The sequence below is a fragment of the Gekko japonicus genome, unplaced genomic scaffold, assembly GCF_001447785.1.
Source record: "Gekko japonicus isolate JY-2015 unplaced genomic scaffold, Gekko_japonicus_V1.1 scaffold1491, whole genome shotgun sequence".
NCBI classification, from domain to species: domain Eukaryota; kingdom Metazoa; phylum Chordata; class Lepidosauria; order Squamata; family Gekkonidae; genus Gekko; species Gekko japonicus.
The window spans coordinates 215,954-234,427 of NW_015159755.1; the positions used below are offsets into that span (position 1 = coordinate 215,954).

The 18,474-nt window shown below is 50.9% G+C and overlaps 1 protein-coding gene across 1 annotated transcript in view; it reads left to right on the forward strand.

The window, feature by feature from the left end:
• The first annotated feature begins 3,077 nt into the window (after window positions 1–3,077).
• Window positions 3,078–18,474, forward strand: part of LOC107105736 (adenylate kinase isoenzyme 5-like) — a 76,073-nt gene continuing 60,676 nt past the window's right edge. Inside the window, exons 1-5 of the mRNA XM_015405742.1 lie at window positions 3,078–3,257; window positions 8,202–8,363; window positions 12,424–12,596; window positions 14,616–14,729; window positions 16,674–16,865. Coding sequence (XP_015261228.1) covers window positions 3,092–3,257; window positions 8,202–8,363; window positions 12,424–12,596; window positions 14,616–14,729; window positions 16,674–16,865 — 807 coding nt within the window. The 5' untranslated portion in view covers window positions 3,078–3,091. The remainder of the gene's footprint in view (window positions 3,258–8,201; window positions 8,364–12,423; window positions 12,597–14,615; window positions 14,730–16,673; window positions 16,866–18,474) is intronic.

Sequence of the window (18,474 nt, forward strand, 5' to 3'; positions counted from 1 at the left end):
TGGATGACCACACTTCTGGTAACATGGGGGTGTGGCCTAATATGCCAATGAGCTGTGCTGTCAGGGGTGTGGCCCACTATGCTAATGAATTTCTGCTGTTGGGTGTGGCCTATTATGCTAATGAGTTCCTGCTGGGCTTTTTCTACAAGAAAAGCCCTGCACACACACATAGCCTAGCCTGCTTTTCAGGGTTGTTGTGAGGATAAGAATGGAGGGAGGGAGAATGATGTTGTAAGTCGCCTTGGGTTGGAGTTGCCAGGTAGCTCTGGGCAGCTGGTGGGGGATGGAGGGAGTGGGCTTACCGGGATCTGGGAGTTTCATCAAACGTTCCAGCAACAGGCCCACATGACTTCCAATGTGACCTGGAAGTAGGGATACCACTCCCCAGGTGGAGGGCGGGGGATTCCCTGCTTTTGCGGGCTCCTTTTGTGGGAAATCCCCACCCCCACGCCGACACTGTTGGTCTAAATCATTCTTTGCTTTATTGTATGATTGCCCATGCAAATGTTGTATGAATAGCAGGTACCCTCTGAAACACTTGTGTTCTTCATTAGGGAAGATCCAGGGCAAAACCCAGAAGTGTCATCAGCGCAACGGTAATGTTGAGGGGGGATGCTCTGTTTTTGGGGCAAAACTCTATGGTTTGAAGCTGTTTTTACCATAGAGTCTTGCCCAAAAAGCAGAGTGTCGCTGTAAAGTACTGGGTTCGCCGCATGAAGACTTGAACTACGACATGCGTTCACACACTTCACACACAAGACAAGAAAAACCAGCCCTGCAAGGGCCAACTATATACACTCCACCCGGCACACCCCCGTTCCCATTGGAGGGTTTGAATTTCCCGCCAGAGGGTCTATTGGTGGACACAAGGTGGACTAGGATCCTAGGTTCCCCTTGTGTTCGGGACTCAAGCTCCTACTTTAGCTGCGGACCCCTGGTGGTGGTCCGTGTACATCACAGTTGCCCCCCCCCGATGTTGCCGACGCACCAATGCCACTTTCATCATGACTGAAAGTAGGTCTTTTAACGTTTCAGGCAAGATGCCTTTTAAAATTAATATATTGTTCCACTGTGTGTGTGTGTGTGTGTGTAATGTCTAGTTGCTTCTGACTTATGGTGACCCTACGAATGAATGTCCTCCAAAATATCCAATCGTTACAGCCTTTCTTAGGTCTTGCAAACTGAGGACTATGGCTTCCTTTGCAGAGTCCATCCATCTCTTGTCGGGTCTTCCTGGTTTATTGCTGTCTTTTCCAGTGACTTCATGCAAAATAAATATAGAGGAATTTCAGACAGGCAATATATTCCGGAAGAGGAACGGTTCCCAAACGGTTTCTGGTCTGTCATTTCAGACAGAACCATTTGAGAACTGGTTCCCTTCCGGGATATATTTGTCATTTCATACACAATCGCTTCTGTCCCATTTAGGAAACGGGGCTGAAGCGTTTTACCTGTCAACCGCTTCCAAGTACTCCTCAGTTTCCTCTCCCGGTTCCGATGCGCTTTTTCCCGCCGTTTTTCGCCCGCGCGGGCGATCTCCGCCTTTTTTAAAAAAAGTTTGCTTTATAGCGTTATGGCGCTATAACGCTATAACGGAATAGCATTATATCAATCCCATTGGAATGTATGGAGTGTTTTGTTATACTGCTATAGCGCTATAGCGCTCTAAAGCAAACGTTCCAAAAAACCCATAAAAACCGGAGATCGCCTGCACGGGCGAGAAACAGCGGGGGGAAAGCGGGAAAAAGCGGTGCAGTCTGAAATGGCAAACCGCTTCAGATCCAGCTCTTTACCGGAAGGGGAAAGTCTTGTGTGAAATGGCAGCCCTATACCGGTTCACTTCAAAACGGATCATTACCGGCTTGAAACCGGGTGAAACTGGGTAATGTGAAATTCCCCATACTTACTGAACTAGCTAAGAAACCCTCATCTGGTGACAATCTGGCTTAATTTTGCAGACTTCTAATATGCTTACACCAAAGGGGGAGGGAAATGATACTTTACATAAAGCTGCTGTCTGGGCTATACCATAGACATTTAAAAACACTTAATGGGTGCTACAAAAGGTGCAGGCAGGTGCCATGGGGCTCTCGGGCAGCATGTTGGGGAACCTTTATTTATTTATATTTATTTATTCATTGGACTTCTATCCCGCGCTTCCACATGGGCTCAGGACGGCTAACAAGAGGCAAATGCCATACATAACACTAAAACCAAATAAAACAATCAAATGACATTTTACATTTAAAATCGGTGCTCACAACAATATATCATCCGAGACGGGGACTCCAATGCAATGCTTCAGAAGGCACCACTGTCTCTTCTTGATCGTTCTGCACTCTGTCCGTTCTCCATTCTCAAGGCCAGTTCACGTCACCAAAATGGCAACGCGGTGGTGGTACAGTGACGGTGGCGGCTCCTACTCCAAAGCCTGGCGGAAGAGCTCCGTCTTGCAGGCCCTGCGGAACTGCATAAGGTCCCGCGGGGCCCTGATCTCCTCTGAGAGCTCGTTCCACCAGATAGGAGCAAGGCTAGTAGACAAGGGTAGCTGGGCTTACTCAGTGGTGGCACCCCATTTTTGAATTAATTAGAATGTAAATTAGAAACACTGGGGCTGCGGTGGCTCAGAGGTTAAGACACTGAGCAGCAGACCAGGAGGTCAGTAGCTCAGCAGTTCGAGACCCGAGTGCCGCCTGACGGAGTGAGCTCCCGTCTCTGGCCCCAGCTCCTGCCAACCGAGCAGTTCGAAAGCAAGAAACTGCAAGTAGATAAATAGGTACCGCTTCGGTGGGAAGGTAACAGCGTTCCGTGTGCCTCGGTGTTTAGTCATGCCGGCCACATGACCACGGAGAAGTCTTTGGACAGCGCTGGCTCTTCGGCTTTGAAACGGAGATGAGCAGCACCCCCCAGAGTCCGATTCGACTGGCTTTTGAGCAAGGGAAAGCTTTACCTTTTTAAATTAGAAACACCAGATAGGGGGCTGATGGATCAGACCTGGCTCGTGGATAACCCACTTCCTTTGTCTTCTCAACTGTGATAAATTGTACTGTGTCTTCTCCTGCTGTCTCTACAGAGCATGCTAACGGGCCTCATGTATTACCGTCCTGAAGATCCCGTCAGTTATCTGGAATGTTGCTTACAGAAAGTCCGGGAGCTGGGAGGTCCTGAGATGGTACAGTGGGACACCTTCATTGCTCAGGATCCACAGGCTGCACATCCCGTGAACAGCGAGCACCGAAAACCAATCTTCCACAAAGGTGGATATAAATAGTTCCACTTTGTTATTGCAGTAGTTTGTTTCTGCTTTGGTCTAAACCATTCTTTGCTTAATTGTAGGATTGCCCATGTTGTGAATAGCAGGCACCCTCTGAAACACTTGTGTTCTTCATTAGGGAAGATCCAGGGCAAAACTTTAGAGAACTGAAAAGTAAAAATTTTCCTGTGAAAAGCCAGTTTGGTGTAGTGGTTAAGTGTGCGGACTCTAATCTGGGAGAACTGGGTTTGATTCCCCACTCCTCCACTTGCACCTGCTGATGTGACCTTGGGTCAGTCACAAGCTCTGACACAGCTGTCCTTGAAAAAGAGCAGTTTCTGCCAGAGCTCTCTCAGCCCCACCCACCTCACAGGGTGTCTGTTGTGGGGAGGGGAAGGGAAAGGAGTTTGTAAGCCGCTCTGAGACTCCAAGTGAAGGGCGGGGTATAAATCCAATCTCTTCTTCTTCTTCTTCTTCTTCTAAAATGTTCACCTTATTCCAGGTTAGCTTGGGGGGGTCTGTCTCCTCCTGTATTCTTTCCATTAAAACGTCAGCTGGCTGCTGCCTAAAAATACATTGTGTACCTTGCTGAATTGCAGTACTCAGGGCTATTTTTGGGCAGGAACGCACAGGAACGGAGTTCCGGCTGGCTCCTAAATTGGCCATGCCCAGCAGGAACTCATTAGCATAATAGGCCACACCCAATAGCCGAAACTCATTCGGATTGGCTACATTAGGGGTGTGCGGCCTAACATGCAAAGGAGTTCCTGCTACAAAGAAAGGCCCTGGGTTTTGACAACAAACAAGGTAGACAGAATAAGAAGGGAAAGGTGGGTGTGGCTGGATGACCCCCCTTCTGGTACACTGGGGGTGTGGCCTAATGTGCCAATGAGTGGTGCTGTCAGGGTGTGGCCTAATATGCTAATGAGTTCCTGCTGTTGGGTGTGGCCTATGATGCTAATGAGTTCCTGCTGGGCTTTTTCTACAAAAAGAGCCCTGCCAGTACTGAAAAACTGTGATAAAGCATGCCGCTGAAAACCACAGCAAGACTAAACAGTCTTCACTGATGCTGCCCGCACCTGAGCTGTTAGACGTTTCGGCTTCATTGGACTGAGAGAGCACTGGAGTGTTAGAATCCTTGACAATATTTGCTTTACTTGCTAATACACAAGCAGATCAGAAGGGGAGGTAAATACAGTCCATCAACTGACAGCAGACGGCTGACTCTGCAAAGAGTAACCTGGACACGTTCCAATTCCTCTCTGCATTCTGCAAAATCATACTGCAAGCCGTTGGTTTCTCATGTGCGCATACACCCCAGCAAAGCGGGACTCCACCCCTGAAGACGAATTTGCCCATACGAGAAAATCATCCACAGGCACTGGGATCTATTAAATCCATTTGACTGTTCCTTCGGTGGCACTTTAAGCAATATCCAAATGAATTAGCGATTCAAAGTAATAAAGGCCTCCCAAATTCACTAGGCTGGTGCTAGGAGGAGGTTCCCCTATTATTTCAATTAAGTAAAAGATCTAGAGAGCCGTCCTAGGGAGGTCTGCTCTGAGGTAAATCCCATTTTATTCAAGGGGGCTCATTCCCAAGAAAGCATTCTTGGGACTGCAGGGGCACATCCCACTTTTCAGTCAAACGGCCCCCATTAATTTAAAATCTATATATCTAATAGCCAAGTTGCCCCCGCAGTGCGGATCGCTAAATCAGCGCTCCGGGGGCACTTGGGGGGGAGGGGGAGGTTTGTGCACACGTGGGCCAGTCCCCACGTGTGCACAAAAATGCTAAATGCTGGGGAACAAATCGGGGGGATGTTTAAATCCCCCCAAAAGTGCCAGAGCGTTCCGTACGCATGCGCACGGAACGCTCTGCGAACCCAGGCTGCCGCCGCCGCCGCTTCGAAGGGAAGCGGCGAGCGGTGAGCCGGGAGGGGCGGCTCGGGGGGGAAGGGGGGGAAGAAAACTGCCGCCGCGGCTAAGGAGCCGGGCAGACGCCCTGTGGAAGCAGCCTCGCTGCCGCCGCCGAGGGGGAGGGGGAAAGAACTGCCCCCCGCCGCCGCCGCTGCTAAGGAGCTGCCGCTAAGGAGGTGAGCAGGCGGGCGGCCGCCCTGTGCAGCCAGACTCGCCGCCGAGGGGGAGGGGGAAAGAACTGCCGCCGCTAAGGAGCCGGCCGGCCGAGCGCCAGCCCTGTGCAGTCAGGCTCGCCGCCACCGAGGGGGAGGAGGGAGAAAACTGCCGCCGCCGCCACTAAGAGCCCACCCTCCAAAGCACCCATTCCCTCCCCAAATCTTCCACAGAACCTCTCTTTGTAAGTATGCTGGAGAGCGCAGGGGGGCCGGCTGGACGGCGCTCTGGAGGAGCGGGGCTGGCTCCCTCTCCGGGCTGTGGGGCTCGGAGCGGGGGGGGGGGAGAAAAAGTGGAGACCCAACTAGAACACAGTACGCAACATTTTGTTGCGGGTCTCCACTTGTGATATATCGCAGGGCTCTTTTTGTAGAAAAAGCCCAGCAGGAACTCATTAGCATAATAGGCCACACCCAACAGCAGGAACTCATTAGCATATTGGGCCACACCCATGACCGCACAGCTCATTAGCACATTAGGCCGCACCCCCATGTTACCAGAAGTGTGGTCATCCAGCCACACCCACCTTTCCCTTCTTATTCTGTTTACCTTGTTTGTTGTCAAAACCCAGGCCTTTTTTTGTAGCAGGAACTCCTTTGCATGTTAGGCCACACACCCCTAATGTAGCCAATCCTAGTGAGTGTCTGCTGTTGGGTGTGGCCTATTATGCTAATGAGTTCCTGCTGGGCGTGGCCAGCTCGGGAGCCAGCTGGAACTCCGTTCCTGTGCGTTCCTGCCCAAAAATAGCCCTGTATAATAGTAAAAAAAAAATCAAACATATAAGTACAGAATTAAAATACTAAGATCATCACGTTTTGCTTAAGCCATCCATCGTAATCTTAACCAGGTGGGGCAGAGTGGATGCTGGCGGAATCAGCCGTGGAAAAAGGCCTAGCCCCCCAGCCCACCTCAACCCTGCCCTCCCCAAAGAATGAGGGTGCCTGTCTATTCGCCCCGGATAGGAGGTGCCTAGCCAGGCTGGTCAGCCAGGAGGGGCCTACCCTGTCCCACGTTGTGTGGAGGCCGGATCAGGTGAGAGTGGGCCAGGAGGGTATGCCCAGGGGTCGTTTCGTAGAAAAAGAGCTAGGGGAACTCATTAGCATAACTCATTAGCATATGCCACATCCCCTGACATCACCGGAAATGTGTCATAAGGCCACACACCCCGCCCCCAACGGTTTTGGCCGCCGCCGGCCGCCTTGCAGCTCCACTGCCGAACCCCATGAGGGGCCCGGCGGTGGACCTGCAAGGCTGGCGGGAGTGCGAGGAAGCCCCGCGAAGGCCTTCCCTGGCCCCAGGCAGGCAGGGGTGGGGAGAGGCAGGGAGGAAGCAACTTAACCTCCCTCTTCTCCTGCCTATTCCTGGCTGAATGAGGGCCGGAAGTGGGGTGGCCGGAAGCAGGGGGCGGGGCTTCGTCAAGTGCCCCGCCCCCGATACCTCACCCGGGGGAACTGCGATCCCCCGCGACCCCCCCGAAATGACCCCTTGCCGCAGTGAGTCCTCCTTCCCCACACTTCTGGGCCCCACACAACCTTCTGTTTGGACTGGGGTGGCCCCAGTGTGTGGGGGGGGTGGCCCCAGTGGGAGAGCAGCCCCCCCCAGGCCATCGGCCCACCAGGATACTTCTTGGTGGCCTTCATGATCAATCGACCCCACTAAACAGGGATGGTCTCTATTTTCCGGTAGTCCCCATGCCCAGGGGTCATTTCGTAGAAAAAGAGGTGCAGGAGCTCATTAGCGTAACGCATTTGCATAACTCATTTGCATATGCCACACCCCCTGACATCACCGGAAGTGTGTCAGACGGCAACACCCACCGCTCAGGCTCCACTGGAATGTTTTGGATTGCTAGCTATTGGGGGGACGGGACGTGCAGATCTGCCCTCGCAGAGGAGGGAGAGCTTGTATCTGAATAAAACTTGGTCTTAAAGGTGCCACTGGACTGTCTTGGACCGGTGGGCTGGAGGGAGCTCTGCAACTTACCTCCTGCTTCTTGCTCTGACTGAGGGCTGCTGAGAGCAGGGGGTGGGGCTTGTTGCATGTGCCCGCCCCCTGGGTTCTTTACTGCCGGAGCTCCGCTCCTGTGTGCTCCTGCAGGAAATGACCCCTGCCCATGCCTAGAAAATCAAGGTCGATTTGTCCCTGCTTTTACTCTTGTGGTGCCTTGTGAAAAGATGCGACTTCTTAGCTTTGCAGAAATATGCCGGAGATGCAGCGATGTCATATCGAAGCGACCACTAGAAGGAGCCAAACGTGTCCAGGAAAGGAAACACACCCCCCCCCCCCCGAAGCCATAGGGGCACACAGGTGGTGCAAATGAAAGCGCGGAAGAACTGATGATCTCTGTAATGTAAATGGGAACCAGTATTGCCGGAACAGGAAACGTTTTCAGTTGGCATCTGAAAGACATGACAGGTGTAACGTCCAGTCAGCTTAAATGAAACTAACGCAAGCACCACTGCTGAACAATGCTCCCTCTAAGCTGTGGAATTTTGTGAGCAGAAATCCTGCTTTGTGAGCTACTGGCATTAAAGATGTGAGCGAGGGATTTGGCTGCTGCATAAATCAGTTTGCTCTGGAGCCGTCCTTCCTGAGCTAAGACAAAAAATGTGTGAGCTGGAGGTTAAAAAGCTGTGAGCTGGAGGTTAAAAAGCTGTGAGCTAGCTCACACTAAGCTTAGAGGGAACACTGCTCCGGAATCCTGTGTATAAGACCTAAAAGGTCCCCATCCTTATGTCCCTGGCATCTCCTCTGTCCCTGGCATCCCTTCTGTAGGATCAGTGGCCATTGACGCTTGGATCTGATTTTCCTTGTAGGCTCAGGCACAGCAGCATACCACCAATATGAACATCTGCCACCAATCGAGAGCCAGTTTTCCATCGAGAGCGACTCGGACATGACGGAATCCACCGGGCTGATCCAGGAATATGACATATTTGACCCAGCCCGACCTCGTCCTAAGATCATCTTTGTGATAGGTGAGAAGGAAAGCATGGGTGTCTAGGGGGAGATGAGGGTATTTTGAGACAGAGCCCGCGGTTTCACATGCTGGGGAGCAAGGTAGCAGAGAACAGGAGCGACAGAAAAGACTGCAGTCCTTCAGACTGCTGTGGGAGGATCACTCAGTATCATAAGAACATAAGAAGAGCCCTGCTGGATCAGACCAGGGGTCCATCTAGTCCAGCATCCTGTCTCCTACAATGGCCAACCAGTTCCTCTGGATGGCCAGCAACAGGGCAGAGAGGCCAACGCCTTCTCCGGATGTTGCCTCCTGGCTCTGGGATTCAGAGGCTCAGTGCCTCTGTCTATGGAGGATAAGAACATCAGAAGAGCCCTGCTGGATCAGACCAGGGGTCCATCTAGTCCAGCATCCTGTCTCCTACAATGGCCAACCAGTTCCTCTGGATGGCCAGCAACAGGGCAGAGAGGCCAACGCCTTCTCCGGATGTTGCCTCCTGGCTCTGGGATTCAGAGGCTCAGTGCCTCTGTCTATGGAGGATAAGAACATCAGAAGAGCCCTGCTGGATCAGACCAGGGGTCCATCTAGTCCAGCATCCTGTCTCCTACAATGGCCAACCAGTTCCTCTGGATGGCCAGCAACAGGGCAGAGAGGCCAACGCCTTCTCCGGATGTTGCCTCCTGGCTCTGGGATTCAGAGGCTCAGTGCCTCTGTCTATGGAGGATAAGAACATCAGAAGAGCCCTGCTGGATCAGACCAGGGGTCCATCTAGTCCAGCATCCTGTCTCCTACAATGGCCAACCAGTTCCTCTGGATGGCCAGCAACAGGGCAGAGAGGCCAACGCCTTCTCCGGATGTTGCCTCCTGGCTCTGGGATTCAGAGGCTCAGTGCCTCTGTCTATGGAGGATAAGAACATCAGAAGAGCCCTGCTGGATCAGACCAGGGGTCCATCTAGTCCAGCATCCTGTCTCCTACAATGGCCAACCAGTTCCTCTGGATGGCCAGCAACAGGGCAGAGAGGCCAACGCCTTCTCCGGATGTTGCCTCCTGGCTCTGGGATTCAGAGGCTCAGTGCCTCTGTCTATGGAGGATAAGAACATCAGAAGAGCCCTGCTGGATCAGACCAGGGGTCCATCTAGTCCAGCATCCTGTCTCCTACAATGGCCAACCAGTTCCTCTGGATGGCCAGCAACAGGGCAGAGAGGCCAACGCCTTCTCCGGATGTTGCCTCCTGGCTCTGGGATTCAGAGGCTCAGTGCCTCTGTCTATGGAGGATAAGAACATCAGAAGAGCCCTGCTGGATCAGACCAGGGGTCCATCTAGTCCAGCATCCTGTCTCCTACAATGGCCAACCAGTTCCTCTGGATGGCCAGCAACAGGGCAGAGAGGCCAACGCCTTCTCCGGATGTTGCCTCCTGGCTCTGGGATTCAGAGGCTCAGTGCCTCTGTCTATGGAGGATAAGAACATCAGAAGAGCCCTGCTGGATCAGACCAGGGGTCCATCTAGTCCAGCATCCTGTCTCACACAGGGGCCCACCAGTTCCTCTGGAGGGCCAGCAACAGGGCACAGAGTCTGAGGCCTTCCCCTGAAGGTGTCTCCTGGCTCTGGGATTCAGGGGCTTAGTGCCCCTGAATGTGGAAGATAAGAACATAAGAAGAGGCCCTGCTGGATCAGGCCAGTGGTCCACCCAGTCCAGCATCCTGTCTGATGCAGTGGCCAGCCAGTTCCTTTGGAGGGCCAACCACGGGGCACAGAGGCTGAGGCCTTCCCCAGATGAGCCTGCCTCAGCGGGGAGGGCGGGGTATAAATCCAATAAGTAAACAAACAAACAAATAAATAAACGTTGCCTCCTGGCTCTGGGATTCAGAGGTTATCCTCCATGATTCTATCTAATCCCCTTTGAAAGCTGTTTATTTCTGTGGCCATCACCACATCCTCTGGCGGCGAATTCCACAGTTTAAGCACTCTCTGTGTAAAGCAGTAGTTTGAAACACTCCTGTTTCAAAAAATTCCCCGCAAAGAAGCAATCAAACACAGCAAGGAGAGAAAAAAGGTAGACCCGTTCTCCCTTTCTGTTTGCAAGGGTCCTTTCATTCAAAGGAACAGTCAAAGGTGGGATTTACCACCTGCAGTATAGTGCTGCAATCCCTTCTGCTACTTCATTTTCCTGCATGTAGTTATCTCTTGCTTGGCTTTTTGACAGGGTGTGTCAGTGTGAGAGGATGGTAAGGTGTATAGAAAAATTGATTTCTATAGGCTTCATGTCTTCCCTGGAATGTATCTTGCCGATCCCCTGCTGTGTTGATTTCCTATTGAAGCCAGATGGCTGACCATTTGGTCAGAGAAGCTCCATTGCCTGTCATGTAACCACACATTCTTCACACCTCTAAGTGGAAGTCCTAGACTTCAAGGAGCCTGCTCTAAGGTTACAGAGCTCATGTCACGTAGGCCATGGGTGGGTTGGACTTTGGGGATCATTCGACTGCAGAGGGTGTTCCCCAGACTATCCCCCACCCATTGCCATGACAAACCAAAAGTTGGACACCCCCTGTCTACCCGTGATTGGCTGACTGGCCACAGCTGATTATGATTAGATTGGGGTTCTTAATTGTCTGACCCTTGGAGGAGAGCTCAGATCTTCTTGCTCTCTTTATTTGTTTGAATTGCATCTGCTGTCCCGAGGGGGACAAAGAACTCCTTGGTGCAGCTGAAGCACATGGCTGCATGCTTACAAAGATGGACTTCTTGCTCCAAACCTCTTGGGGCTACTGGATTATTACAAATGGACTATTCTGGACTGATAACTGTTCCTGACTTGGTAAATATGCATCTCTAATGTGTAGTTAAGGCAAAACATTGCCTAGCCTTTGTTATTTTGTAATCCTGATTAGTCTGTGCTAACCCTGTACTGAATAAACTTTATTCTTGTTTATAAATAGTGTCTGGATTGTAGTAACTGGACTCCAAGCCTTTTTCCTGTGTCTAGCTGGTCACATGCTACCTGTGTAAGATTAACTGCACACTCTAGATTGAGTGGCTAATGTGTAAAACCCACATGCCAACTGAGATTCTGGGGATCTCTAATCTCAGGTTGGTGAGGGATTAAGTTTAGAGATTCCTGGTGGCTATTGTGGTCAAATCCAGAGAGCCTACCTCTTCTGGGTTATTGTGTAATATATTGTGCCAGTGTAGAATTCTTTCCCCCATCCCTGGCCTGGCCTGGGGGGCAGAACCTATACAGAAGGACAGAGAGGGAGCATGTGATGTGTACACATATGCAGGAGAATGATGTTGTGTGGAAGAATCAGGTGTACTAAGTGGGGAAATCGTATTTTGGAATAATCCCCTAAATTAAAAAAAACACCTTGCAAGCAGAAAACTAGCATGTAGGCAGCTGAATAGACCAGAATATTTCCCCTCCCACCGATGTATTAGGGTTTTTTTTATTTGCAGGGGCATTTGTTAATATGGGAAGCATTCAGAACTGTTATCTACCACTTAAACACTAAAGTGGTACTCCCGTAGCATGTGCTGAAGGCTGCAGAGATCTACACAGCACACCAGTCTGGTTGTGTGACTAATTCAGCAAGGTTTTGGAGAGGGAGAGGCAGAACTCTTGCAACATTTATTTATTTATTTATTTACTTACTTACTTATTGGATTTATACCCCGCCCTCCCCGCTGAAGCAGGATATGGGCACGCTCTTTTCAAAGAATGGTAACTGCATCTCCCGCACTTTTGTAATTAGTAGAGACCTAGAAAGATTTTGAATTTGCATTCCTCAATCAAGAGCCAGTTTGGTGTAGTGGTTAAGAGCGCGGACTCTAATCTGGGAGAACCGGGTTTGATTCTCCAGTCCTCCACATGCAGCTGCTGGAGTGACTTTGGGTCAGTCACAAGTTCTCTCGGAGCTGTTCTCTCAGGAGCAGTTCTCTCAGAGAGCTCTCTCAGCCCCACCTACCTCCCAGGGTGTCTGTTGTGGGGAGGGGAAGGGAAAGGAGATTGTAAGCCGCTCTTGAGTGATGGGCAGAGTATAAATCCAATCTCTTCTTCCTTTTCTTTTTCTTGCCTGGCAGGGGGCCCTGGCAGCGGAAAGGGGACTCAGAGCAACCGGATTGCTTCCTACTTTGGGTTCAGCTGCATCTCTGTAGGCGAGATTCTGCGTAACCAAATGATCCATCACGCCACGAGCGACAGGAAATGGGAGCTGATAGCCAAAATAATTGCCAATGGGGAGCTGGCCCCACCGGTAAGCAGGGCAAGCCCTCCAAATGACAGCAGTCGGGGCGAAATGTGGGATTCCGTTTTTGGGGAGGGGATGTGTCACATCTCACTTTTAGAAGATGGGGGGGGGATCTGTCTGTGCACCTACGGCTCCATCCCATGCTGAATTCCTCCCGCACCACAGCAGGGGGCTGCAAAATGAGCCGTTGAAAAATGTACCCTCCTCTGTTCTTTACCTCTAGCCTAGAAGCTAACTGTACATGAAGCTGCCGTATCGGTCTTCAGATCTTCTTAGGGCTGTTTGTTTTTTAAAGGGCAGACAGTGACCATGCAGAGCCCTGCTTTGGTCTCTAGAGAGGCACTCATGGTCCACTGCTGCACCAAAATGAAACTGGAGTCCAGTGGGCATCTTAAAGACTCTTATATCTCCAGGTAAAAGGATCAGGTAGGAGGTGATGTGCAAGACCTCTGCCCGAGACCCTGGACAACCGTTGCCAATCCGAGTAAACGATACTGACTTTGATGGGCCAAGGGTCTGGCTCAGTAGGAGGCATCTTCACATGTGTTCGTTCCCACCCAAGCTGTCATGAGTCACTGCTCACTTCATCAGATGCATGGAATGTGCATTCGTAAGAAATATATATTTATATTTCACGTGTCCAGTGAAATGAGCTCTGGCTCACACAGGCTTACGCTGGAATCAATTTTGTTAGTCTTCAAGGTACCGCCAGACTTCTGTTTAATTTTGATTTTGGGCTGTGGCTCCGCAGAAATGAGAAGAAGGGGAGTAACTCTTCTACCACCACCCTTACACATTTGCGGATTGGAATTCAGACCTCTCCTCTACCCTGTTCTGTTGTTTTCTCCCGGATGAGGAAAGAAAGCAGACAGAAAGGAAGTCTTCTTTTTCCCCTTTGAAGGTTACTAACAAGCCTGGGAAAGAAGGGGTCAGTTTACACCTCCTATCGGGTGGTAAGTGATTAATGAGTGCGGTCACATGTGCCAGATAACGTGGGGGGGGGAGCGAGGCTATTTGTGCCCAGGGCCGGCTCGAGGTGTTTCTGCGCCCTAGGCAAGGCTGCCTTGTGGCACAGATGCCAACATCCAGGTGGGGCCTGGAGACCTGGAGACCTCTGGAGCCAGCCACCCTTTTGCTGCCGCCACCACCGCCTCTCCCCCCGCCACCACCAAAGGGGGGAGGAGGGGGGAGGCACAGCTTGGCGCCCCATCCAGGGCCCGGCACTCTAGGCGAATGCCTAGTTCGCCTAGTGGGTGAGCCGGCCCTGTTTGTGCCGTAGTAATTTGACCCGCCATTGAGCGATCAGACACAGTGGCAGGTTAATCGGATTTTTTCCTCCGTGGGGTGTTTCCGGCGCACTGCCACAAAGGACCACTGACGCACGGGAGCGCGCCAAAGCAATCACACGGGGAAGTCCGTCTGCGGCCCGTCGCAAACCGGTTTGATAGTGCACTTTCCCCAGTATTTTTTAACTCCGCTTCTCCGGCGGTGCGAAACGGGTCGGCGGCGCTTGCCAGATGTTCCGATGTGATCGCGCCCGTAAAATGCGCCCGGCATTCGTGCGTAGCGTGGGGCTACTTCTGCGTGCGGTTGGGAACAATAACAACTCTTCCCCTGCTCAAGATTGATACATCATAGAGCTTTTATTGGAGGAAAGGAAAAGAAAGGAGGGATCAGTTTTAATTCTCAGGAGGACGATTCAGTGCCCTCTCCTTTGCACCTGCAATTTAGTTTAAGCAATGCCAATAAGTTCCACTCACACAGATCTTCTAGTGTCTCGTCGAAGTGTGCCCTGGGAGTGCCCTGTTTGGTCTTGGTCTGTGTCCACACAAAGGTGGCGATTGTTCTATAGCGATTCCCTGCCACCGGATTTTCCACCACGGACAAACCAACCCAGTCGCGATGACTGCACAAAACCCAGCTCTGTGTGGATGCCGCCCTGGTCTCGAGACGGTCTTATCTCAAGATGGCCCATGGGGCAATGGGTCCACGGTCCCCCTTTCACGGAGCTTGTGTGCCTTGCAGGAAACGACAATTGAGGAGCTGAAGCAACAGTTTATAAAGCGGCAGGATGCCAAGGGCTTTGTGGTGGACGGCTTTCCCCGGGAGATCGGCCAGGCCTTCACATTTGAGGAGCAGGTGAGACACCGGAGAACGCTCAAAGGCATCGGTTGCAAAAGGGTTCTTTTTGTAGCAGGAACTCCTTTGCATATTAGGCGACACGTCCCTAACGTAGCGAATCCTCCAAGAGATTACAGTTGCCCCTGTAAGAAGAGCTCTGCAAGCTCCTGGAGGATTGGCTACATTAGGGGTGTGTCGCCTAATATGCAAAGGAGTTCCTGCTACAGAAAGAGCCCAAGCCAAAACAATAGTCCAAAACCAGAGGTTGGCATTCAGGATCTCAATATGAAGCCTCAGCACACTCTTATATAGTGACTTGGCGCAAACAGCACGTTTGTCATCCACGAGGAACAAATTGGCTTATGCCACAATACATAATACAGTACAATTATACAGCACGGATACAAAATGGACCAGAAAGGAATTGCTGTAAAAAAAATGTGAAATTAAATCCATATAATAAAATGGATAAATAATGCTTATATTATACTTAAAAAAAACCATATTGACTTACTTATTACATATTATTTATACATCACGTTTTAAGGGTTGGCTCTCTACTCAGTTTGACTTACCTTTTCAGGTTCTTGATTCCAGGGGTCATTTCGTAGAAAAAGAGCTAGGGGAACTCATTAGCATAACTCATTAGCATATGCCACACCCCCTGACATCAGGGGCCCGGCGGTGGACCTGCAAGGCCAGCGGGAGTGCGAGGAAGCCCCGCCAAGGCCCTCCCTGGCCCCAGGCAGGCAGGGGTGGGGAGAGGTGGGGAGGAAGCAACTTACCCTCCCTCTTCTCCTGCCTCCTCCTGGCTGAATGAGGGCCGGAAGTGGGGCAGCTGGAAGCAGGGGGTGGGGCTTCGTCATGTGCCCCGCCCCCCTGCACCTCACCCGGGGGAACTGCGATCCCCCGCGACTCCCCCCCCGAAATGACCTCTGCTTGATTCTAGTTTGCAGGGTTACATTTGTTTCCCTTTTCTGTTCATCGTTTGTGTCATCGTAGTGGTTAAGTGCGCGGACTCTAATCTGGGAGGACCGGGTTTGATTCCCTACTCCTCCACTTGCACCTGCTGATGTGACCTTGGGTCAGTCACAAGCTCTGGCACAGCTGTCCTTGAAAAAGAGCAGTTTGTGTCAGAGCTCTCTCAGCCCCACCCACCTGTTGTGGGGAGGGGAAGGGAAAGGAGTTTGTAAGCCACTCTGAGACTCCACGTGAAGGGCGGGGTATAAATCCAATCTCCTCCTCCTCCTCCTCCTTCTTGGGATTGATCCTGGGACCTTCTGGACACAAAGCAGGCACTGCACCACGTGCACTGTGTCCCTTTGATATTGGCTCTGGTCGAACATGGCAGACGTCAAAGGAAAGGGAATGGCTGCTGGCTGCCCTCTCTGTTCTGCAATCACCCCCCCCCCCCAATAGCCTTCTCCCTGCCCCTCTCTGGCACCATAATAGGCAACATATAAGTATGGGTATGTGGGGCACATTACAGGAGAAAGAGCAGAGAGGACAGAAGGAATAAAGGAGAGGGAAAAGGAACAAGCGCAACCCCGAATGTGGCAGTTGTAGGAGAAGGAAGAGGGCCAGTTTGGTGTAGTGGTTAAGTGCGCGGACTCTAATCTGGGAGAACCGGGTTTGATTCCCCACTCCTCCACTGGCAGCTGCTGGATGACCTTGGACAAGCCGTAGTTCTGATAAGAGCTGTCCTTGAAAAAGAGCTGTTTCTGTCAGAGCTCTCTCAGCCCCACCTACCTCACAGGGTGTCTGTTGTGGGGGGGGGAAGGGGAAGGGAAAGGAGTTTGTAAGCTGCTCTGAGACTCCTTTGGATAGTGAAGGGTGTGGTATAAATCCAATCTCTTCTTCTTCTTCTTCTTCTTCTTCTTCTTCTTCTTCTTCTTCTTCTTCTTCATCATCATCATCATCATCCCCCTGTTAAAACCCGTTCCTTGTCTCCTTCTCTGGCAGATCGGCTCTCCAGACCTTGTAGTGTTCCTGGCTTGTTCCAGCCAAGAGCTCCGTCAGCGTCTAGAAAAGCGGGCGCAGGAGCAAGGCCGTTTGGATGATAACACCCACGCTATCCAGCGCAGGCTGGAGACCTTCAGGCACAATGTCCCGTTGATCGTGAAATATTACCAAGAAAAGGGGACCGTCATCCGGGTGAGACTGCTTGAGGAAGGTCGTGTGCTGGGTCGAGGGGGATGCCATTGTTGGGAATGGGTGGTGGTGGGGAATCCAAAACGGCAATTCAGGCAAAGATTCTAAGGTGGGATCTTGTGAGTTTCCTGCTTCTTAGCTTCCTGGATGTCAGCGTGATCGACCTCTTGGAGAAAGTGGTGTAGCGTTTGTTCAGGGGTTTGACATCTTACTGATGTTCCATGACCGAATATGTTCCATACACAGTATACTTGAAATGTTTTGGGTCATGGGTGTGCAACCAGACTCACAGTCAAATGTACGTCAGGGGAACTCACCTTAAAAGGTGTTCATTGGTTAAATGCTGTGAGGGGTAAGGAGGAGGTTCCATTTTCTCTCTTCTCTCACCAGCAGAAAGGGTGGGGGCTGCCTCTTCACATCGAACCACAGTTCCCGTCCATTGTTACAAATCTGAAAGTTGCCCAACATTTACTGTTATGTGCTGGGACATTCTTCCTCTGGCGATTACAGAGGGAAAGTATAAGAAAATCCCATTTGAGAAACATATATGCCCCTGCTGTAAAGAAGGCATTGAAAATTTAGAACATATCATTTTCGACTGTAAGGCCTATAATCATCTCCGTAAATCACTTCCGCTCCCCAAGTCCTTACCTCTCACTAGTAGGCAAAGAGTTTGTATTATGAAAAATCTCCTTGCTGATAGGCATTCAGAGGTAACATAACCAGTGGCGAGATTTGGATGGCTGGCTTTAAGAATTAGAAAATCTATAATAACACAGCAAGTTGAATGTCGATCACTTTACTGTTAACTGTCTGTTTCTTAAGCATATTAGAATGCATTTTATTGCTGTTTTAAGCTTTGTTTACCTTTATTTACAGGGGTTCTTACTATCTATTAATTTTGTTGTGTTTTAAATGTTAATTGCTGACTTCGGCCATATATAAAGCTTTACTTACTAAGTTGCCCAAAGTTGTTGAGGGCAGTGGGGTCTATGGAGTTTCGCCACATCTTCATCCTATGGCTAGAAGAATGGGTTAGCTACCTTAGATACGTTTCCAGGGAGAGGTGGGTAGAAATATTTTAAATAAATTAAATGTAAGCCCTCACAGAACAAAGTCTGAATCCAGTGGCACCTTTAAGACCAACAAAGTGTAATTGTGGCCGGGTACAAGCTTTCATGTGCAGGCACACTTCTGCACATGAAAGCATATACCCCCAATTAAACTTTGTTGGTCTTAAAGGTGCCACTGGACTCAAACTTTGTTCTGTTGCTTTAGACAGACACGGCTACTCACCCGAATAAGTCCTCACAAGAAGACATAGTCTCTCAGCTACTATCAGAACCACGCTTTATAACCCAGGTTTTGTGTGTCTCACAATACTGTGCAGGTCTGATGTAAATACAGCATTTCATATTAGGGCTGCCAAGTGGGGGCGGGTAAACCCCCGCTTTGGAGGCCCGATTTCCGCCGCCGCGGAATCGGGCCCCGGGGGGAACCCCACCCCGGTGTGCGCGTCACCAGGAAGTGACGTGGGCACGCCGGGCACGCTGGGGGCGGGGCCACGGCCATACAAGGGAAAACTCTATGGTTTTCCCTTGTATGGCCGTGA